The sequence below is a fragment of the Aphelocoma coerulescens genome, chromosome 14, assembly GCF_041296385.1.
Source record: "Aphelocoma coerulescens isolate FSJ_1873_10779 chromosome 14, UR_Acoe_1.0, whole genome shotgun sequence".
NCBI classification, from domain to species: domain Eukaryota; kingdom Metazoa; phylum Chordata; class Aves; order Passeriformes; family Corvidae; genus Aphelocoma; species Aphelocoma coerulescens.
In genome coordinates this window covers 15,989,571-16,013,669 of record NC_091028.1, presented here as the reverse complement: position 1 = coordinate 16,013,669, position 24,099 = coordinate 15,989,571, and the positions used below count along the sequence as shown (strand labels likewise).

The 24,099-nt window shown below is 47.8% G+C and overlaps 1 protein-coding gene across 2 annotated transcripts in view; it reads right to left on the bottom strand.

Moving 5' to 3' along the window:
* The window catches only part of SYT17 (synaptotagmin 17), a 34,994-nt gene extending 21,366 nt beyond the window's left edge, over positions 1–13,628 (bottom strand). The window contains exons 1-5 of one of the 2 annotated variants that reach the window (XM_069029684.1): positions 13,576–13,628; positions 10,584–10,601; positions 9,141–9,289; positions 3,942–4,090; positions 2,905–3,524 (exon numbers count right to left, since the gene is read on the bottom strand). In XM_069029684.1, coding sequence (XP_068885785.1) covers positions 2,905–3,524; positions 3,942–4,090; positions 9,141–9,289; positions 10,584–10,601; positions 13,576–13,590 — 951 coding nt within the window. In that variant the 5' untranslated portion in view covers positions 13,591–13,628. Of the gene's footprint in view, positions 1–2,904; positions 3,525–3,941; positions 4,091–9,140; positions 9,290–10,583; positions 10,602–10,745; positions 11,103–13,575 lie in introns of those variants that run through there. The other variant, XM_069029683.1, reaches the window with a different exon arrangement.
* Between the last annotated feature and the right edge of the window lie 10,471 nt (positions 13,629–24,099).

The following is a 24,099-nucleotide window of genomic DNA, read 5'->3' as shown; positions in this document are numbered from 1 at the left end:
CGTCTGTGACTGTCTGTGCTTCTCTCCCTCCTGTTACTGCTTATCCAAGCACCTGCTTCAGCCTTTTCTCCTGTGGCTGTGGGGTGCTGCCAGCTGCTGCTCCGTGTCACAGCCCCGGGGCAGCCAACCCAGACTGGCAAATTTTCCTCGACTAACGATCAGAACTGCACCACAGCACCACAGCAGTTTGTGCTGCTCACCAGGATCCAAGGACACCTTCTGCAAAATAAAATGCAACTGCACGTAGGTATTTTTTTTGCCCCCGTCTGTCACCATCTCTCAACACAAAGCACACTTCAGCAGGCTCAGGTTCAATCCAACAAGAAACTGATAAAGGCTGTCTGTCCCTCAGCTAATCAAGCAAAAAAGTGAGAAGTATAAAAAAAATTGTCAACATGTCAAATCTATCATTCCACAGGCAGAAGGTTCCAACTAGTGATAAAAAAAACCTCAGAAATTTCGAGCACAAATATCACTGTTATCGAAAGACATTAAAATGTATTTTTTCAAAGCAATAAGCTTTATTGCTTTACTTCTTCCAGGATTTATCTTAACCCTTTGATCAATGAATTTAATCACCACTAGGATGAAACATGCCTTACTCAATGAACTTTAAAAATTTTATTATTGAGAAAATATGGGAAGATGATGCCAAGCATCATCCCTGGATGTCCTGTACAAGCACTGTTGCTCCCTTTACAGTTGCAGTCTGCCCACCGAGGTAAAAACAGCAAAAAGGTATGAAAGGCCCACTCTACTGATCAAGTGTGGAGAACTTTTTGCTTAAGCTTTTCCATAGGATAGCAAGGGGATAAATGCAAAAGGCTTCTAAGCCTGCCCATTCAAATGGAGTTTTGTCCTTCTCCTTCCTTTTATAAATATCAGAAATGCCAACTTCTGCATAAATAATTTATCTTGAATGCTAGTGAAGCAGACAGCACTGCTGAAAACAGCAGCAGCTTTCAATAAAACTTTGGAGAGGGGAAAAGGAAGAGCTGGCTCCGAGCTTGGCACACAAAGGCAGAGATGATCTTTTCTAATCAAGGTCTGTATTAGCTGTGGAATGAGTCCATGTAACTCATAAAGAGATGCAAAATACAGAGAAGTATTTATCATGCAAAAGTGGGGAGTGGAGAGAGAAGCAAAACTGCACGGTGGGAATCACAGGAGGGTAATGGGATGCAAAGAGGAGGGCTCTGCCCTCACATACACAACACACAGTTCGTGATGAACTGCTAATACCAAAAAAGGAAAAGGAAAAAAATATTGTTGCAGGCGTTTGTAAATGATCATTTGGGGGAGAAGCTCTGACAGTGAGAGGGTGCCAGGGACACAGTTTAGTGGTGGCCTTGGCAGTGCTGGCTTAAGGGTTAGACTTGATGATCTTAAGGTCTTTTCCAACCTAAACAATTCCTTGATTTTCCTTACAAATCACTTTGTGAGAACTGTCCCCTTGCCCCCCCACTGCCTCTTCACTGAGCCAAGCAGATCCCACTGACACAAAGACATGTCCTACATAAACACATGTTCTGGGTCCCCATGATTTTGACTTGTGCACAATTTTCAAAACTTTCCCTTCTTGCCTGAACATTGTTCAAGCTAATCCCACAATGCTCCTACTTCTGTTACAGGAAATCCAGCTGGATAATCCTGCAGTTACCTGGAGCGCTGATCTTCCTCCCCCTTAGGCAGTGCAGCAGGTCTGAGCAAGAGAAAACAGTGCTCCCAGCCCCTCTGCACACCCAGAGGGGGCAAAGCAGAGTCAGAGCCCCAGCTGGCTTCACTTACAAACACTGCCTGGGGTATTTCCCTTCCACAAGTGTTTGATCACAGATTTCCACTCCAAATCAGACTCTTGAACCCACAATGTAAAACAGCAGTGAGGCCAATGATTTACTGCTCATTTCATGCAATATCTCTGGCTATGGCACCCTTTCATGAACACCTAAAAATCAAAGAAAAAGTGAACTGTCCAACAGGGTTTAATTCAGCAAAGACTCCTTGGAAATTGCAGTTGCAGAGCTGGAAAGGAACTGGGAGAGGCAAGCTAATTACACCAACCTCGTGTGACACTCCTGTCCTCAGTACAAACATTGGAGATGTTGTTCACACTGTTCTTCTCTTGGTTCTCCACAGGGTTCTGTGCCTCTAGCTATGTGGGTGATCCCACTAGTGGCAAATTTGGTAGGTAAGCACCATTCCTGGCTCAGATCTTTCCACTGAACAGCCCTTTACCTGGCTGGCAAGGAGGTGGCCCTTTCCTGAGAACAGAGATGAAAGCACACAGACCCTCTGCATGTCCTCCTCCCGTCCCATGGGATGGCTGCCACGCCCAAAATGCATGCAACATTCCACTTGCATTAGACAAATATTTGTGGCAAATTTAGTTCCTTCAGGGATCTGATGAAAATAAACCTATCACTCCTGTGCAGGTTTTTGCTCATGCATTATGCCACAAGTCTGTGTAGATTTCATCTTCTACCTGTTTTGTTGAATCAAATCATTACTGAACCAGCACCAGTGGTTTCCCTCATGTCCTCCAAGCACAGGAATGACCTGGGCAGGACAGTTGCTGCACTCCTGAGAACGGATGCAGGTCACTGTGGTGATGAGAAGCACCTTCCCAAAGGTGCAGACTTCTAGAGCAGTCCTGAGTTGTTCTCATTTAAGCTGCCATAGGATCTTTGGTCATGACTATTAAAGACAGCTCCTCTACCTCACACTGTTAGTTATGAAACCAGTCGTAGGCCCACATTATTCCAACCCAGCAGATGCTGTGTTAACAAGATGACAATTACTAATTAGAAACAGCATTACTTGCCAACAGGCAAAGGAACCACGCACACACACAAAAACCCAAAACAGCAAGAAAAACTGTGGTAATAATCTGATAAATTCTGTTACCTGAGAACTAGGCACAAGAGCTTTCCACCAGTGTCCACCTTTCACAAGGTCTACATCGCTCAAGGGCATTGACACTTTGCCAATAACACAATGGCGTGAGAATTTGTCAAAATCCACTACAGTTAAAAGCAGAGTTCTTCTCTGGGCTTCTAAAAAGGGGATTTCAAATGTGTACCTCTCCTCAAACACTGGGTTCTGCGTTTTGCGTTTCACTCCGGTCTGTTTGGAGTTCTTCTGGTCGGGAAGAAGGCAGATCTTCACGTAGGGGTTGGAGTGGGCCATGTCTTGCCTCGAGCCGTCGTAAGAAATTGGAGGAGGCAGATCTTTAGCCTCGATGACTCGCACTATTAGATAATTATGCAACAGATCATACTGAGTGCTAAAGTGCAGCATGCCCAGCTGGTACTTGGACAAGATCTCCTCGTCTGTCAAGGAGTCCATATCATCACTATTTGAGTCAAGAGAGTACAGCCTTGGTTCAAATTTTCTAAAATAGTCATCTGGGGTGTAGGTTTTTCGCAGGATAGTTGGCTGAACTATTTCTTTCTTAGCTCCTATTATTCCAAACTCAATGGGTTTGATGTCAATTAGTGGGGAACTTGGCCTCCTCGAGTCCAGACCTGAATGAGAGAAACACACAAATCTGATTGTTAGAAAGTCCACTAAAGCAATTACAGGCACGCACCAGCTTTGGGTGCTTCTCTGGGTACAGCTGTTCTGTGCCTGTGCAATGCCAGCACAGTGGGGCTTTTCCCCCTTGCACTGCCAACAGGTAAAGCACCCTCAGCTATGCTGAAGCACAAGCTCACCTACACCTTTCCCTCCCTGTCCATTCTCATGTGCAATTACCATGCTTATGCTTCAGCAAGAAAAACAGGGCTGGCCCCTTCCACTGTGCTCCTGCAAAACAGGATGAGATCTTAATCAATGTGCCTTCAACTTGACTCGGTTCCCTGTCTAAAAGATGAAAGAGCAAGCACTACAGTTTGATTTTCTCCCCCACAAGAATTACATTAATGCTGGAAGGATGACCTTACTTGAAATCCGCCGCGTGAGGCTGTAAGTGGACCGAGATGTATCTGACGACGACCGCCTTCTGTCAGGGGAAACATCCTGAAGAGTGGGAGGCAGCTCGCTGATTGTATTATCAGAGTCTCCATCTTTGTCCTCATTTTGGCTGCTTATCCTGTTACAATGAGAGACCTTTGGATGATTCAACCCAGTACAAGGAGTATATACAGAATAACAGCGTGTTCTGGCATTCCAGGGCTAACCTTGGGTGCTCATCCCTCAGTGCTGTGGGGAATCTCCTGATCTACCTGGCAAGCAAAAGGCTGAGCAACTGACTTCAGACCTATGCAAAAAACAGATTCTTTATCTTTCTGCCTGTCTTTCAAGCAGACTTTTATCAGTATTAGAGCATGACACAGGCCACTAAGACACATACAACTCAGATGTTGATCAGAAATATTACACTTCTCTCTGAGAGAAAAAAAAAAACAAAACCCCACAAACCTCCAGCCGTAGCTTCCTACTGTAATTCACAGCTACACTTTGGAAGCACAGACTTCACTAGGAAAGAACCAGCACAGAAAAACCACCATGCTCAGATATCCCAAACCTACCACACACCTTCTGGTAAAATATTGCAGGTTTGCCAGTAAAGTTTCAAAACTTGATCTCATAAACACAATTCATTATTTGCTACTTATTGGAATGCCTTTTTAAATAACTGGCTGCTTTTTATCCACTTCTATAAACCAGATGTGATTCTCACCAGACAATAATTTTACTGCCAGGGGTCTTGGTGGGAGCAGGGAAGTTGGCAGGATCTATATGGCAAAGCAAGTTTTGTAGCATCTTTGAGAAGCCTCCACAGAAGGCTGCCATCATAGAGAAGTCCACATGCAACTCCCCTTTCAGTTTGCTTAAATGTATATGTGTACACACAAGTTGTTTTTAAGTAAAACAATATTCTGGTTGAAAACCCCAACATGTCACAGCTGCAGCAGCTCCTGAAAGAAGTGGGGATCTCCCAGCTTTGACTGAAAGAAGGGAGGAGCAGACAGCAACAACTACAGGAGAGAAAGTCTGCAGCTGCGTGCTCAGAGGGGAGTGCTGCCCATGGAAATGGAATCACACAATGGGTACGTGACGTGCGGTGCATCCTGCAAAGCAGCCAATCCACGAGGCAGAAAATAGCAGCAGATCACGAGGAAAGCAGCAGCACAAAATGAGCAAAGCAAAGGGGAATTCTCTGTGAATTTTGCTTCCAATCCATCCTTTCTGTGTGCACAGCTCAGCTGGGTATAAATGAAATATATTGAATCATTTTCACTAGTAGCTGATGACTGAAGTAGAGCAACTGATATATTCTGCAAAAAGCAGTAAACTTGCAGAAAAGCCCAACAAGCATTAAAAAAAACAAACCAACCCCAAAAACCAACTGGAAATTCTTATCCAAGCCCACAAAGTCCACAGCAGGATCCATGCAAATCTCACCCATTCAGACTCACACAACTCATCCACACTAAACAAAAAAATTCTGGTAATAATCAGAACCAAACCCCCTGCTAAAGGGGCTGTATCTGCACAGCTCTGCAGCCCATTAAAGGCAGTCCCAACCACACAGTTTGATATATAATCAGTACTTGGAACACAAATAGCTTTTTCATGCCTAAATGCAGGTCCACACAATCACAGGTGGCATTTGGATATGCCTGTGTTTGAGAAGCAAATGCACAGAACGAGGCAGGGTGAAAAGGGAATCAGGAAGAGAGGCATTAAGGATGTTCTACAATGGGTAAACGTAATAGTGAGTTAATAACATACAGATGACCTTTAGTAAGGAAATTGCTACTGAGCCACAATAATTTTTCCTCAAATAAACTTTGGCTCTGGTTAAAGCCGCTCTGTTTCTGTTTAATCCGAACCTTTGGAAGGAGGAGTCACGTCCTGATTTCAATTCAGTCTCACAGTGGGCACTGTTTATCTTTGGGGTTTCTGTAGGATATTCCATAACAGGCAGCTCCAACAGACACCCTTCACTCCCAGACCATTTCTGCAAGGACCAGGATGTGAGTGCTCCTCATGAAATAAGAGAAGTTACCATGCACTCAGGTCAATGCAACTGGACTCACAGCAGGAATGGGTTTTTTTTCCTAAGTTGCCACTGCAAAAAAATCAGAAAGTAAGAAAAATCTATATTCTTTCAAGAGGAAGGGCTTAAACTTGCAGCTTTATCATCTGCTCCTGAATTTCCAGGACAATGAAGTGTCTCAGAGCTGCCAAAGGGAAAACCTAGGGCCAGAAAATAAAGGATGGGTCATTAACCACGGGCATTTAGATGTTTGCTCTTCACCAATGAGGACCATAAAAACGGTTTTTCCCTGGGGCATGGGTAGGAAGGTGAGGAAGGAACAAACTGCATTCTACATTACACCAGTGTGTCAGGCCCATGAAGAAGAGGCAAGATGGAAAGATCTCAGCTGAAAACTTAGATCTATTTTTATAACACTTTCAGGCTGCAAGCAGGGAATACAATAAATTGATTTGTTCCCAAATTCAATGCATGCATCTAAATGCAAAATATGGTGATGTCAAATCTGTTTTTCATTGTAGGGGTTTCCACTAAATACAAAAACCCCCTTTTCAAAAATAAGGAAAAAAAAAAAAAAGAGGGGTCAACTGGCATACACAGATCCCTGAGCACTTAAAAACATTAAACATCTTAACACCAAGTCCAAACTCTTACTCTGCTCACACATCTAACTCCAGAGACCATTCCCTATGTCCGAAAATGATATAGAGATATAAAAACATAAGATCAACACAGAGAAAACAGAATTCTTCTTTGGTTTCTGAATTCTGAGTCAACGTGGGATTATTTCCACCTTAAACATGCACACACCAAAGGCTTGTCTCTCCCATTCATCAGCAAACAAAATATACCAAATCTGGCTCCTGCCTTTTACTTTCTTTTCCACTTCATCTTCCAGCCCCTTGTTCCTCTACAGCCTCACTTTCTCCCCCTTTCCTCCCAGTCACATCCCCTTGGGTCCTCTATTTCTCCCTATCTCCTCTGTTCTCTTTGTCCTCCTCACTGAAATAATTTCTGTGCTCCCTCACCATTTTCCAACAAAATCACCCTGGAACCACAAAGCACTGTCACATTCCCTGGCACCACTCTGGGTCCATGCCAGCTCAAGAGGAGCCTGCAGCATTTTCAAGCAAGCAAAGCCTCATCTCCAGCTTGTCCATCAACATGTGTTAACAGGCATCCCTAGAGACCACAGGTTTGCAGCTGCCACAGGAGATGGTGACTTCACTGATCCTAAGGCATGGCAGCGTCCAGGTCTCCCAGCAAAGCAAAGCTCCTTCTCTGCTGTGTCCTCCTCTTTGGTGCCTGCTGCCCCTCTCAGGCTTTACCTCTGGGAACTCCCCTTCTCTCAGCAAACCACCCAGAGCTGGATGGAAAGATGGATAAATGGCCTGGCCTGGGGTCCCAGGGACCTTCCCAGGGCTGTCAGCATCCACAGGTGAAGCCTAAAGCACAACAGGGTTGGAGAACTGGGTTGTTTTTCTCCAGAGCGTTGTCCTCTGCTTATGGCCATTCCAAGAAGTTACTGTAGGGGCTTTCAGATGGAGCAGGACCAGGGGGAAACAATACAGGCTGGAGAGAGCATTTCATGAGTCCAAAGGTCTCCATGTTCTCTGCCTGTGGCAAAGTCCAACTCATCTGCAAAGCCACCATACATCTGAGGCTTGAGACAGTAAGAACAGGGCTTCAGTGCTCACATCGCCCCTCTAGCCAGACAGAAGAACCCAAGAGTCAAAATACTACACCCTGGTACAATCACTGCACACCCCAAAACACACTGGCTGTCCCTTCGGCTATTCAGCACATCAGATAAGCTCTGAATTGTCCTCTTGCCACAAGCCCTGCTACTTGTTCCCAAGATGTAATTGCTCCTGCACCAATCTCTCCACATCCAATACTGCAGCCTCATCACTGTGCTCTCCTGTGCGTGATGCTTTCCTATTTAGCATTGATTTTGTTTCCATTCCCCATTAATTGCAGGTGAATCCATTTCTGACCATATATCAGACTCTTAAATACACTGCTCAACACTTTAAAACCACTCTAACACATCTTGAACAGCTCTATTTTTATTGCTTCAGTATTAATTACCATCCTGTTCTACCTGAATTCAAAAGAGTACATGGACAAGACTGTGATTTAAACATGAGAAAATTTATTTCATACAACACCAAGACATGAACCTTCCAGAGCTGACACAGAATAACAGCACATATCACAGGAGTAAATAAAATTACCTGAGTGTCTCAGTGCCCAGGTACCAAAGCCTGAACATCGTATGATGCACTGAATAGGCCTCTCCTGTGCCACAAGTTCTGGACACACTGAAGCCGTGTCCATCAAAGGTCTGCTCCACAAAGACAGCCCAGCCCAGCTGACAAGGCAGCCCCTGAAACACCAGAGAGCTCTGCTGCCTTCTGGGTTTCACTAATTCCTCCATGGGGTCACCCCTGTGCTGCAGATTCCTGACTGAGAGGAGGTAAAAGAGGGAAGACTTCACTGACTTCCTTTGTAATGGATTTGCAAATATACTAACCAAAGCTCCAGATAAAACTTGGTGCTGTGGTTCTTTAATGACTTGAGAAGAAATTCTGAAGAGTGCTATGGTGACACAGGAGATCAAGTCATGCTAAATGAAACTTTAAATGAATTTCCCCTTCAGAGCACGTAGGAGCTATGCTTTTCATCTGCCTATGTGATAACCACCTTCATGCTAGGATAAGAAAGTATTTCAAAACAACCTCATCAGCATTTCAGCCAAGTTGAAGTGCTCCAATTCCAAAATGAACTGGTCCATTTGAAGAGGGAAGAGGACTGAAGATGAAAGGCATGTCTAGAGAAGGGGGCACAGCTAAACCAGTTATCAGCTTGTTATGCCAGCTTACAAAACAACTTCTGTCTTACCCATCAGAAAAGGTTTTTACAAAGACTAACCTTGCTATTTGAGTTAACAGAGCTGCCCTTTCTCACCATGCCAGGAGAAGCCTGCATTCCCACCCTCATTCATTCCCTCATTCCTCCTGCTCTCTAACTGGCACCCTCTGAATGTCCCATTGCAATTCATATTAACACTCTCACCATAGCTGAGCAGTCCTATTCCTTGGTTAAAACTAGGAAACCATGCATCTAAACTTACAGCCAGGCTGGAGTTTGAGCAGGAAAAGGTCCCAGGATTTCAACTTCATCTTCGTTTGTTTGACAACAGCTACAGTCGAAACACTTCTGACAACAATTTCTGCAAGTCCACCGGCACAGCAAGAGATCGGAGATTCGAGCGAGCAGACCCTGGAGCCATTGGAAACCAAAGTACAAGATTACAACCCATCAACAGCTATTGAGAAGAAACATTCAGCTGTATTTGTGTTTGTGTTTCTGCAACAGAACATTAAGAACTGTATTTATTTCATCTATACCAACAGACAAGTGCTATGCAGTTACCAGCCCAACGCCACTGATGCCATAACAAGGCAGGAAAATAAGCATTCTCTGCAGGTATTTTCCCCTCTAGTGGCAATGTATTATTATGTAGGTTGGCAAGAGGGTGATTTACAAAGCACTATGGCACAGCAATATGCTGGAGTGGAAACGTGTATTCCTCCACACACATCAACAATCTAATAGATCAGCAAACATACAACAGAAGGAATTAAAAACAGAAGGTAAGTGAAAGCTTTGATTTACCCCAGCGAGGATCTATTTAATTAACACAGCGATGTGAATGCACTTCATCCCTGTAGATGTACCAGTAATATTTGTACAACCCATACACACAGAGCATTACAGCCCAACAAACTCACCACTGAAATGGATTAGCCAGAGCACACTATCCTCATGCTTTCCCTCTACTACGATGATTAATTTAATGAAGAACTTTCAATGATATTTTTTAGAAGAATAGTTGACCCAGAAAAGTCTTTAATTTCTTAGGTTTCTGTGGTGGCTCTGGCAGCACCACTTTTAACAGTGTCAGCTCCCCATCTGAGTGGCAGCACCCTGTGGCCCCATTTCCATGCCAGACCCACAGCCTTACCCCCACACTTCAAAGCTCTGCTTTGAGAGGAGCAGAGACCCAAACCTCATTTCCCACCCACAGCAGCCCCAACTTCATGAGAGGGCTCATTAGGCAGCACAAGGGCACTGCTCTGTGGGCACGGAGCGAGACACAGCTGCAAGGGCACAGCACCTGCACCCAGGGTCACACTGCTTTACAGCTGTATGTGACCTTGCAATGTCCCTGAGGAACTGAAGAAATAAAGTGTATGAGAGATTCTCCACGGTTATCTCCCCAAAATACTCGAGACATTTGCAGTATTGGTGAGTGCAGACCATGTGGAGGGGTTTCCTCAGAGGAACCTGATCTGCAGGGAAGACTTCACAGGAACAGGGCTTTTTGCTACAGTAAAACACACATTCTTTTCCATAAACAAAATCTGGGCATTGCAAGCCAAAAAATTACCGGCCCAAAATGCAGTGCATTACTTATATCTAGGACATCAGTAAAGAGTCAGAAAATACGACACAATCTTCTCAGGATGGAACGAGGAGACAGAGCGGGGAGTGAATCATCAGATTAACTCACCTCATTTATTGGTTCCAACTGTCCTTTTAGACATCCAGGGTGAAGCAAAGGAGAACAAAATGAAAAAGACAAAAACAAGTTAGTAATGCTCAAACAACTTTAAATTTTCTGCCATGACATGCCCCAGCCTGGGATGAGTTTGAATTTCTGGCAAGACAGTACCTTGTAGATGTTAGAGGAAGAAGAGGTCTGACTGGGCATCAGCTTCTGCCATTTCCAGTCCTTCCCCACAAAGCTCCCTCTGCTCCTCCTTTCCCAGGAGCAAAACTCCCAAACCCATTTTGAAGCATGAAAATCCTGCTCCTTTTGCTCATGGGTATCACATGCAACCACTTATTTTGTTTTCTTTAGTAACCTGCCTCTAACTGCAGCAACTACTTACTGCTGACAGCAAACCACATCCAAATTTTTGGGTGGAAAAAAAGGCTTTTCTCCATATTCAGCCCATATCAGCGCAGTTCCAATGCCAACTCATTAAGGCAACATTTCTAGGAAGGGGTGCAGACTGAATACTCTCCATTACACACACATCACTGGGCTCCTTCAGCCTCATCCTCAGATGTGACTTGAAGAACACAGAAGACAGAAGTTAAAGGCTGGAGTCCCACACTCCCATTCAAAAATCTGCACTGCAGCCACCTCCCCCAAGCCACAGAGAAAATCTACAGCAAAGAGAGAAGGCATCACAAACCAGTTTTTCATTCACAAAGCCACCCCTAGAACATTATACTCGACCCATTATCCTACTCTTCCAAATGCAGAAATTGGTTCCTAGCTTTATGCTCATGACAGGGCAAGAGCAGCCTTTTCTAAAGAAGCTGGGATGCAGAAGTTGCCTTTAGTTCCAAGAACTCTCCCATGGACCATGGCCTTCTCAAAAAGGCCACCACTTGCTAGAAGCACTTAAAAGACTAGAAGAGCTGCAGTGCAATGAGACAAGACAGTGATTATAGATACCCATGGGCCAACTGTTTAAGAAAATTCTGAGTGGTTAAAAGGGCTTTATAATTCCTTATTAATGCAAAGTTGCAGCCAAAGCTACAGTGTTTTAGCAGAGCTGCAAGGAGGATATTTAAACTGCTCTGAAAGGAAGCGTCTGGATCGGTGCCACGCGATTGAACGCCGAGCACATGTCATGAGAAGAGAGGGCTTTTCCAAATGGCCCACAGGGACACACGGCAGGCTCACGTCAAGCAGCCCTCCTGGTCACCATCCATCACAGGCATGTGAGCCCACCCCTGTGTGCCACGGGCCCCGAGGGCACACGCAGCCATCCCACAGTCCGGTGACAGAGCGAGCCTGTGACCACCCACAAACGGGAGGGCAGGGATAAAAACTGAGTATTATAGTGCTGAAGAGGTAAACAAGTCAACAGCGCCATACAGGGCTGAAATGCGGGGGCCCATGAAAGGAAAGCAAACACGACCACCTGTTCAGCCGGCTCGCTTGCACCCGGCACGAGGGTCAGGGATGGGCAGGGGTTTAGGGAAGGCTGCACCAGAGGGCTGGCTCTGGGGGATCCCCGGGAGCACGGCTGCTGCGATGCGCTCAGCAACCCCTGGAGAAGGGCTCAGCCTCCAGGGTCGGGGAGGCACCATCAGCTCTGCCGCGTCATCCCAACTGGCCGAGCAGACAACAGCCCAGATGGGAGTCTCCAGCCACGAGGGAGCCCTCATCAAGGGCGAGGTTGGGGGCTGGGCTCCATCTCCACAACCTGTTGCAGGGCCCCTGGGCGGGGGTTTCCTGCTCCAAGATAGCACAGCCGCCAATCCCAGCCAGTTCCACAGACCAGTGGCAAACCACCGTGGCAGTATCCCGAAGGATGCTGCAGCAGGGTGGGGTCCCCACTGGTCACAGACCGTGTTTTGCCCCCGCAGTTACACCCCAGGAAAGGCTCACAAGCTCCATCGGCAGTGGACACCGCAGCCTGAGGACAGTGCGGTCCCCTCAGCCACACATCCCCCACCATCGCAGCATGATTGAGACGCCGGTGTGGGGAAAACGGGATGTTGCTGCTGTCTTGGTCCTCACGCGGGTACCCCCCACCCCTTGTACCCACGGTTCCCGACGGCCGTGCTGCTGAAGGCCTGCCCGGCCCCCCTCGGGACCCCGCCGAGCCGGGGGCGCCGGGAGCCCCGAGAGCCCCGACCCCGCAGGACACCTCGGGCGGGTCCACCCGCGGCTGTTCCAGCCCGACACTCGGGGCAGCTCCCTCGGCATCCCCATCCCCGCTCCCCCGAGCGGGAGGGGACCGCGGGGGCACGGCGGGGCGGGCGGAGGGGGACACGGCCCCGCGGGACGGCGGGCACGGGCGGCGTCTGTAGCGGGGTCTGCAGCAGCGCCCGCCCGGCTGGAGATGCCCCCCCCGCTCGGGTTCATCGCGAACTGGGCGGCTGCGTTCGGGGCAAGGGCTGGGAAGCGGGCGGCTCGGGGGTCGCTCAGGGTCTGAACAAGCCCGGCAAAAATTCAGCCCCACAATGCTGGGAGAGCCCATCCGTCACCGCGCAGCCCGGGGCTCCCCGCAGCCCAGGGCGCCAGTGCCCCCCGCCCCGGACCGTGCCCAGGCCGGGGCGGCCCATCGCATCTCAGTCTGCCCGCGGGGTTCAGCATCCTCCTCCCTCCAAGAAGTCCTTGTTGTGCGGGATCGGGACGGGCTCTCACGTCCCCGGGGCCATCCCGCTCCCCTAGTAAAGAGAGGCCCGAGGGCTGCTCGCCAACCCCGCGGGCATCCTCTTCTGCCCCAGTGTCTCGCTAGCAACAGCTGCCGGCCCCGCTCCTGCCCCGGCCCCGCCTGGCCCCTCGCCGGGGGCTGCTGTCGCCGCCGGGAACTCCTCCCCAGAAGTTAACCCGAAGTTGAGCACCCGCACCGGGCGCGGAGCACGGGGGGACCCACCGCGGCACCGCACCCGTCCCGCGGACGCCCCAGAAACCCCCCTCCCGTCCCCCGGGGATCCCCCCCGGCCCGCCGCGCCGCTCCCCGCTCCGCACGCACCTGGATGTACGCCATGGCTCCGCGGGGCTCCGCGGGCGCGCACGGCACCTCCCGCCGCGCGGCCCCACCCGCGCCGCAGCGCGGCACCGCCCCGGGCGGGGGGACGGGGGCGGCCCCCGGGCAGCGGCGGCTCCGCGGCCGCGCAGGCAGCGGCAGCGCGGGGACCCCGCCGCCCCCGCGGGCGCTGGGGCGGGTGGCGGGCGCGGGGCCGGCGCTCCGAGCGGGCGGGCAGCTCCCGCCCGGCCCTGCCCTGCCCGCGGAGCCTCCGCGGGCCCGCAACAGGTCCGCCGCAGCGCGGGCGAACACTGACCTCCAGAGGGCCCGGCGCGGAAATTCAGGGATGCGAAGCCCTCCTGGCCCCCGGGACACGGCGCGGGAGGTGCCGCTGGCGGCGAGGCACGGCTGGGCAGGTGCGAGCGGTGGCCGTGGCTGATAAAGCGATTTCACAGCAGCGCTTTCCCGAGAACAGTTCGCTGGATGAGGAGACGCACCTGAGTTTCTAGACAGATGCAGCTGTTTTGTGAGCTTGGATGAACACAGTCAAAGCATACAAACTCACACCTTCCCCAGCCGAGATGAGGAGCTGGAGCGAGCAGAGAGCTTGTAACCCACAGACCTCAGTGAGCATCGTGTCCCTGCGCTGATGTGTTGGGTCCAGCCAGAGGCAGGGGGGGAGGGAAGGCGGTCCAGCAATGGGCAAGTCCCACCACGTGGGTGGTTGGACCTGGAGAAGTAGCAAAACACTCTTGAGGTCAAACTCTTGGAAGGGAAAGCACAGGAAAAATGGAGCTTTTTGGCCGTTCTCTTGATCACTTGGTGCCACCCAAATTGGAGGCTTCCCAGCATCCTGGTGCAAACAAAAGCTTCTGCCCTCGGTTTTGGAGGAAGCTCTCAGGCTATGCTTCTGGCACCTTCCTGGTACATCGATTCACCCTAAACCCTGGGTAGAGGCAGAGAGGCAGCAGCCACATCTCAGCCCAGCCGGACGGTCAGGGCACCTCCCTGACTCACAACAGCTCTGACTCACCACATCTCAGTTTACTGTGGTGAACGGTGCAAACATCTGCTCTGGAGAAGGGAACACTGCAGCTTCAGATATTGGCCAGTCTAAGAACATTGGTGACTGCTGCTCCTTGTGGTAAGGAAGGAGCATCTGGGGCAGGATGTCTTTGGAAAGCTCTTGCATTACTGATCTCGTTTAATGGCCCATTTAAGTTCTCATTGAATTCAATGAAAAACTGCCACTGACTTCCGTGGGAAGGGCCATACTCTGAATTTTAAAAAAAATGAACTTTCTTTTTCCCCAGGGAGAGCAGCTACTGCTTTAGAAGAATAATTATCACAGTGGAGATAAGCAGGAAAAAGCCTGTATTGCTTACTTGTCTCAGGCAGTTTTGAGCATATGATTAAGTGGTGATACAAGTTATTTGTCATTTTTTGCTCTGCAATTCTTTTTAATTCCACTTCTTTCTGAGTGCCAGTGTTTAAAATGTCAACCTTTACTTTGAATATTGTTGCTCTTTTCACCACCGCCTTGATGCAGCTTGCAATAACCAAACGCACAGATTTTCTTTTTTTTTTTTCTTTTTTCATGTTGCAACATAGTGGAGAGAGGCTTAAGCTTTCAGGCAGTTTTTTTGACTCCTTAAAGGCAGAATGCTGTGAGTCACAAAACTGTGGCAGGCACTACACAAACATTATGTGCATGTTTGTACTTATTCCTTTGAAAACTTTTAGGGAAGAGAAAGATCAAATGCTGCATCACTTCACAGTGACTTTTTTTGGCTGACACATGTAAGAATTACAAGCCAAAAAAGAAGAGCAAAAGAAGGGGGGGTCGCCAATACTATTGATTTTTACATGAAAGGAATGCCCTCTTTTCCCCTTCACATGCTGCAGTAGCAGCTTGTAGCACAAAGCCATGAGATACATCTGCTCCCCTTGCACACTCACACATATCCATGCATTTAAGTGCCTCTTACACCATGGCACGAAGGCTTTTAGATGTTCTCCCAGCACACACATTCCCTAAGCAAGCACAGCTCTAACTCAAGGAATATGATGGATTCAAAACAGTAGACAGGTGGTTATTGTAAAATCTAATTTCAAATCTGCATATGGCTGATGCTCTGATTAAGCCCTGCTTCTACAGCACTCAGAATAAACAGATCCATTTGACATGATGACAACATAACCTTTGGATGTCCTTTGCTGTGCACGCTCTGTGTCTGATAAGACACATTCCATACTTCCCACATGTAATGGCTCTGATGCAGATGGTGAGGCTTGCAAATGCAGAATTTTTAAGCAGAAAACAAGGAAATGAATCCTGCTTTTGCAGAACATGATTTTATGGCAGATTTCTATTCTTACTAATACACACTGGGAATAACATCAGCTACATCCAAAGCACGCACTCGAATCATTACAACCAGCCCAGCAAGTAGCAAAATCTACCTCCAGCACAGCAAATCAGTCAGCAGCTTCTCAAACAAACCAAACCAGGGATGTTGGTATTCAAAATGCCATGCCATGCCCAAACCCACCCAAAGACTTCCAGCTTCTTCGTGCCTTAAAGTTAAGAGAGAAAAGCATCACTCTGAAAAAGTAAAGAAAGCAAAGGAAGGCAATCTGGTGGCTATTTCAAGGCACTTTCATTTAAATCCTACTAAAGCAACTGACAGTGCTTTCTGCTGCAAGGGGGAAGCAAGAAGAAGAGAGGCTATACAAGGTAAGGTGAGGTGTCTTCCTCTGCTGTTCTTTTGCCAAATCCTTATTATCACCACTTGAGCCTGCTGGAAGAGCCAGCTACCACTCTGCCTAAAAATAAGCTTCTTATCTCCAGATGTTTTTATAAATGACAAGCCACTGTAGCTGGTGCTTCCCCACTGCTGTTGGCAGCTGATAAAGGTCCAGATTCTCTTGTTGTTACAGAATTGACTCAATTTCCTTGCAGCAGCATCCCTCCAATAATGGTATCTGCAATTAACTTTGCAGAACCATCTTTAGCAACACGTTTGTCTCTTTACAGGCTTCATGGAAATGCAGTTTCTGTCCCTCCGTGATTTTCAGGCTTTTTTCTGCCTTGGGTTTGTACCCTGAAGAGGCAAGTCCAGGAGATTTTATTCAAGAAGTTTTGGGCCACCAGGAGCAGGGCTGTTCCCTACAACCTGTACCCAGGAGAGGCCCTAGGGACCTGTATTTATTCTAGCTCTATGGCTGACTCAGTGTCAGGGGCAGTGTCAGGGGATGCCTGAAGTGAGCTGAGCTGAGCTCTGCTTCCTGCTGATGGCAGAGCTGCAAGCTCAAGCCCTGCCAGCTGCCTCCCAGGCTCACGTGCTGTTCCCTTCAATCCTTTCTCCCAGATTCCCACCAGGCATCATGCCCAGACAGCTCAGTTTGGAGTGAGGAAGGTCATCCCTTCTCCTAGATCATCCCTGGTGTACTTCAGGGATCAGCAAGAAGCCTGAGCTCCAGCACCTCCATCCCAGGCTCTGCTCCCTGGAGGCATGAGAGAGTCACAGCAACTGATCTTGTGCCAGTGATGATGCAGTTTCCAGCAGGAACTGGGCTGACATCAGCGTGACAGACACAGATTCCAGCTAGTGACAAAAGGGGAAGATGCTACAACCCATTTCTATGACTCACCCAGCCTTTGGTCTCAGCTGCCTCTAAATCAGCCCATCAACACCACGGACACCTGAGCATCTGCGTGGTTTGAAGTCAAGATACCATTGCCCAGGCTTCTGCATCGCCAGTGGCCAGCTGCCCTTTAGATTTCATTGCATTTCCCTCTTTCTTCTCTGCAATTTTCCTAAGCTCTTATCCCTTTCTGGTTGGCATTACCTTCCCTGGGCTCCCCCTCTTGTCACATCTCCTGGACCCAGCTCAAGCCTGTAGCCAGGAGGAACCAGCTGGTGCTGTGCCCTGGAAAACTCTCCTCTGCTTCACTTCACAAACAGCCTCTGCTGATGCTGCATCTTGCAGCACATCTGGGTTATTAACTGGCCACCTGGCAGCTCCCTAATTGGCAATATCAGTAAAAGCACATTTTTCTCTTTTCTTAAGTCCCCAGATAAAGCAGTTAAATTTGATCTAAGATCCTCACATCCTTGTTGCCTCATATAATTTGTAATGGCCTTGCCTATGCCATAAAAAATAACAGCAACTTTTTTTGCACTCACACACTTTCTAGTTTCTCTTTAACGTACACTCTGGCAGGGAACTGAATGACACAGCATAATCTGCTAAAGCTTTTTCTATAGTAAACAGAGATAAAAACCACAGCCAAAGGGCACGCAGGCTCCGAGGAAGCGAGCACCGTGTGTTATTGTACCAAGCGCTCCGATCCAAGCTCCTGCTGAAAGGAAAGCTGTCCCCGAGGGAGCGGTCGGGTCACGCTCGGCTCCAGCGCGCTGGTCCGGCGCAGCGGAGCCCTCGGTGCCTCCACACAGGTCACTCGTGCGAGCCCAGTGCCATCAGCGGAACGCGCTGAAGGGGCGCGGGGACTGCCAGGTCAGGTGTACAAACATGAATTTGAGGTCGTGTTCTTCCAACACCTCGTTCGGCAGCAACGACCTCTGTGAGCTGTGACTCAGTGGCTCGCAGGGTCCCCTGGCCCGGCGCAGCCTCAGCACTGGGAGAGAGCCTGCAGAAGGCACAGCGCCGCTGAGACTCTTCTGCTTTGGAACTCACTCCCCGCACTGAGGCCAAAAAAGCTTGGATACGGCAAGCTTTGGGTCAGGCTAAAAAGCCTAGAGTATTTTCAGACTTCCAAGGAGAGAACATTGTATTTATAGGGAAGTTAGTTCTTCAGTTGCTTTTGTAATTCATTTTGTTTATGACTGGTTTATTCAGGCTGTAGGGATGAGGAGTTAGCTGCTAGATTTCTTTTCCAGGCTCACATTTCTAACTGTTTGCAGACATAGGACAGAGCTATTTTTGTAATATAAATCATTACAGAGAGAATATCTCACAGTCCCCACTGGAGCAAATGCCTAAGGAAGTGAGCTCTATTTTGGAAGTAAATTTCTACTTCGTGTTTGTTTTAATTTAATGAGAAACGAGCAACATCAGTCTGAAGCCGAGCAGCGTCCCCATTTCTTGGGAAGAGAAACTCAGTGGAATCAGAGTCACTTCTACCACGAGGAGCTGGGTGGGAGCTGCAGATGTGGCTTCCCAAGCCCTGGGGGATTGACTGTGATCCTGGCAAAGGGGCTGAACAAATGGGGACAGAACTCAGCCTTCAAAGTGACACAGCTTCAGAAATAAAGGTACTCAAGATACTTTCAGTGCCCACCTTAAAAAGTAAGATATTGTCTTCTAAAAAGGCCAGAGTGTGGGATTTTATAGAATAAGGCAAACTCTGTCTCAACATCATCTCTCTGAGACTCAGGGAGAGAATTGTAAAATAAATGCTGAGAGCTTTGGTTGTGTGACAGACTCATGGATGACTTATTTTAGAAGAGTCAGTCCCATCCCCTGGAAGTTGTTTGAATTAATGTGCTGTGACTCTTCCCATCTGATTCACACTAATTTGGCAAGTCACAATTCCTATTCATAGGAGCATCAAAACCTAGAAAGTGGACAGGGAAGGAATTGGAATTTACCGGTTTCTCCTTTCCAGCAGTGGCTTAAAGATGTAAATTAACACAGAAACAGATGTGGCCAAGCACGCTTTCTTCTACTGAACCAGCAAGGCTTTATAACTGAGCCCTGGGCTATGCAGCTGTGAAATATAGGAAAAGTTATCCAAAACCATTTAAATATAGCTCGTAAGAGAAAAGATTTTAAATTATGAAACAAATTAACAAAACAGAAAAAGAGAGATTGCTTAAAGCTTTTGAAAAAAACCCATACCAACAGCAGCAAAACCCACTTCCGAGCTGCAAAGGAACAGCTACAAGAACATGCTCTGGATCATTCAGCTGCAAATACCAAATCATGATTTGCAAAAATATGCCGAAGTCAACTTCAGAACTCAACAGGTTCAGAAGGGCAGGACTATTTTTATGACAAAAGGTTCTGTTTCCAACCATCTCCTCAGAGCAGCAGACACCATTGCATCTGGTTTTCCCATTCTGCACATCTCATTAAGCAGATGTGCAAAATACTGTATCATGCAGGAGAGCTCAGCTTGGTGGGCTAAAGGGACAATTTGCATTCTAAAGCTAATGCAGTGCTGTAGCTGAGAAATAAATGGAATTCCTGAATATTTCTGCCTTGAAAGGACCTCAGTTTCACCTGTCTGTTTCTGTTGCTGAATTCTTTTCCCTCCTCTCCATTCTATGCATTTACCCTGCAGCGTTTTCAGAGGGACACAGCTCTGCTGAGGAGGGGGGCTGCAAATCCAGCTAAATGCAACCAACATAAAGGAACCGAGCCCTTTCCAAATTAAAATTTCCTTCTCACAAGGAATCTCTTCTCTGGGCATTAATGGAAACCAAAATCACTACACACACAGCAACACACACCGTGCCCTCTGCCATTCAGAGCCGAGCTTGGAAGGCAAACCTGTTTTCATCACAGACTGAGCCAGGCTCCTATGCAAGAGTCTGCTAAAATCCAGGTGACAACATTCTTCCTTGGTGCTGGGCGTTCCCCTGGGTGTCTGACTGAAAACCCTGTTCCTACAGATCAGATGGGAACACTTTTGATCTTGGGGCTGCTCCTTATATTGCATAGGTAGCAGCACCAGTAACCTGCAGTTGATCGAGCAATGCTGTCAGGGAAGATGTCCCTGCTCCTGAGCAATGTCCTGGTGTGGGTCCAGCCCCACCCTGCGCCTCATCCCACTGTGCCAATAGCTCAGGCTGTGTCACCTGCCATCACGGGTGACAAACTGTTTCCACGGGCCCCAGCACAGCAGTTTCTGTGAGGCAAGGACTGCATTAGCCCTCTCCCAAGGGAGGAAGCTTACTTGTCCTCCTCCCTGCAGCATCCCTTTTACAGCCTTGGACTGGGGACCTCGTCAGCAACACAAATAAGCTTCCAAGCAGAAAAGGGACAAAAGTAAATCTGATCTCATCCCAGCTTCCTCCCCCACTGGAAGAACCAGAGTGGCTGTGGCCAGCGTGTGACTGCCATCCTGTCCCCATTCCACAGGGATGCCATCGAAAGGTTATGAAAATACTGTGCAGGAGGGAGAAAGGAGGTATCCATCTGCTCTCTCTGTGAGCCTGGAGCAGGGAAATCTGCTGAAAACAAACCCGAGGTGCTCTCAAAAAGATGTGCCAGAGCAGTCAGGACAGCATAATCTGGTGTGTGCAGAGTCCTGTGTTCAATCAGAGAAGCACCTTATTCACTCAAAATTAACCTTCTGCTCTGCAACTTGAAAGTTTCTGGGGTAGCTGTGTTTGCTGACCTCTGAGAGTGAGCAGTTTTATACAAATAAAATACCTGTGCACTTCACATACAGCTACTCCAGTGGCAGTCAGGCAAATAGATACTCAAATTGCTGCACTGCTGGAGCCCTTTGAAATCAAAGTCTCATTATGAAGGCCTTTATTAGCCAAAGAGATAAATTTCACCACTGAAATTACCCTTTTTCATGGTCCCTCCAGCTGCCAGAGAGAGGTGAGCAGCACTTTCACCAGCTGACAGTGCAGAAGGCAGGAAGCAGAGCTCACACCACATCTTGTCCACAAGAGTTACAAGCCCTGAAAGCTTTGGCTGAAGAAGTTCATGCAAATCCCACGGTTGTCTCTCAGAAACAGCGTCATGTTTTCCATCAAGGGCTGATTCTTCTGATGATCATCCAGGCAGTGACCACGTTCCCCAAGCTGATCACCTGCCCCTCCTTGCAGTGTAGCTGCTGCCTTCCCTTCTTACCCCTTTCTCCCACCACCTCCCCTCCAGTTTATCTATGTGGATGTTTCCATTGTCATTATAAGTCAGATACTAATCTCATCCAACAGCATCTCATTATAATTAGCTCTTAATTGCCACTTAACACAGGGATCGTTTTGGAAGGCCATAACAATTCTTCCTTGAGGAATTATTTGAGTGTTAAAAGCTCATTATGTGCCCCTATTCACCCTTTGGGTAATGAAAATGATTTCAAGAGGCAAATTTAAAACACTGCTGTGCACACAAACTCTGCACACAAGATTTATATGGTTTCCTGGAGCACTAGTAGCATTTCCAAGGAGCAAACCACAGAAGTCAGTGTGTTTTGCTACCAGTCTCCCTCTGTCCCTCCCTAATGCACTCACCATGTCTGAAAGTCATGCCAGGTAACTGAAAGTGGGAACATTTTAAGAAGCACCTGCAAAAGGCAAGGGGTTAATGTCCCAGTAAAGTTGCACTGCTGCTGCACTGCTGGAACTGGTGCCCCCAGCCAGGTGCAGGACATCGTGAAGAGTCTGCATTTCAAGGCAGACAGCACTCAAAGAGCCAAGAGATAAACAGACTGTCAGACAAAACTCATCCTTAGGCACATACAAAGCTTTGGCCAAGACTTCCTTCGTTCCTGAACAAGTCAGACTCCTGAGAGATCTGAAAATGGACAATTTGCCAAATTCTTACCAAGATCTCCAGGGTTTCCACAGCAGAAGATACAACCGAGTGCCAGTTCACTTTATTTAGTCATGCATCTGTCAGGGCAGCAGTGAGGAGACAGAGAGGCCTGATGCTTCTCAGCTACTGCCCCATCCACACGGTGCCAACAGGCAGTTTAATGTCTGTTCACCACTGTGAAAAAAAGGAGAGAAATGGGCCTATTGCTTTCTCAGAGTCTACTGCTGCTGTTCTCCTCCCCACTCCCCTGCTGTTTTTTTATTATTATTATTATTCAGGAGATGTCATTATTTTTGGTATGGCCTGAATGACTGCTGAGCTCAAGTGGCTTCTGGGGAAAACATACAGGCTCTGTGCAGAAATATGTTTTTGGAGAAATGCCCATGATTCACAATCCTTATGACTAGCAAGTTTCTCCTTTTTGAAACACACTTCAACAAGCCTTCAAGGGGGCATGACAAAAAGAGGTGCTCAGAAGACACACTCATGCCCCCATCCAATCACCTCTTGGGCAGCAGCCCCTCCACCAGCAAACAGACCCAGAGATGAGAACTGCACAAAATTCAGGGTTCCTGAAAATACCTCCTGTAGAAGCCAAGCCTGCACAGCCAAATTAAATGAAGAAAAAGTCTGTAACGTGCCTATTCATTTGCTGATGTTTTTATGCCTAAACGTGGTCCTAGGAGAACTTCCAAGAAGCGGTAGGAATATATTCCTAAATGCATTGCACAGCACAGAGAAGTCTTTTGCAATAGAAATAGAGGAATGACTCATTTCCTCTGTAGCGGCTGCTCCGGCATTTCACTTGCACAGGCAGTGGAGCAGCTCCCTGTGCCATGTCAGGGGGAACTGGGAAACTCAAGAGCAGTTTCCAGCCTGTGTAAACCTAACTGAATTTCGATTTGCCTTCAAAACCAGTGACCCCAGATTGTCATCTGGTGGAGCACAGGAGACAGATTGGCAAACCGCGCCCGAACACTCCCTCCCTCGATGGGAGTTTTGTATTTCAGCATTTTCATTTTCCACAGGATTAAACCCTGAAAGAGAGAGCCAAGAGTTGCCCTCTCTGTTGCCTTCCCCTGAAGCAGTTAAGTACACGGATTTGACAGTAATTTCAGCTCCAAGTTTCTCTTCTCCCCTACTTGAAACTGAAAGGAGTGGACTGAAATTGCCGAGGAGAAGTGGGCTATTGGTTGGACTTCGCTGCTGTTCTTCCTCTTTCTACAGCTATTTGTTTTTGGTCAGTACAGTGAGACTTTTCAAAGCCACTTTTTCACTTTCTCCCCTAGGAATACATCATACATTTTTGGTAATTTTTGGTAACTTTTCTTCTTTAATTTGATAGCTGGTAATCTTGGCAGCACAATCTCCATCGAGACTGTCTGCTCGATTCCTTACATCCCCCTTTCCCCCCGCCCCCCCCAGATTATCATATGGACCCTGTGGCAGGAATAAAAGCCAATAGAGAATCACAAGTATCATGAAATCACTAACAAATCTTTATCACATCCAGCCCAGCCCAAAGAGATGAGTATTCTCTATGCAGCTCTGGTCCATTTTTTCAGGGGTTTTGGGTTTGGTTTTTTCTTTTCTTTTTTTTTTTTTTTTTTTTTTTGGAGGGGGGAGGAACTCCCAGGGGTGTCAAGAAAAGCAGCCTGTCATTGGAGTACACTGAATTTTTCCAAGTCTCTGAATCAGCGTTGCTATCCTTTAAAAGGAAAAAAACAAGGCTTAACACAGAGCCTGGTACACGATGACATTTGATGCACACACGTTGGTAACAGCCTTTAAGCGTTTTGCATATAAATGTTACTTAACTCCACAGGCTGTCTACAGACACAGAACACACTGTTACCTGTAGCTCTGCTGCTGATCTCTTATAAAGCAGTTGCAAATGTGCCAATTCTTGGTTACCTGTTTAAAATAGGACACTGAAGGCACATGGCACAAGAGCAGAGGCAGTCTCTTAATTAGGCACCGCATATGTTTGAGAAGCCCAGACAGGTC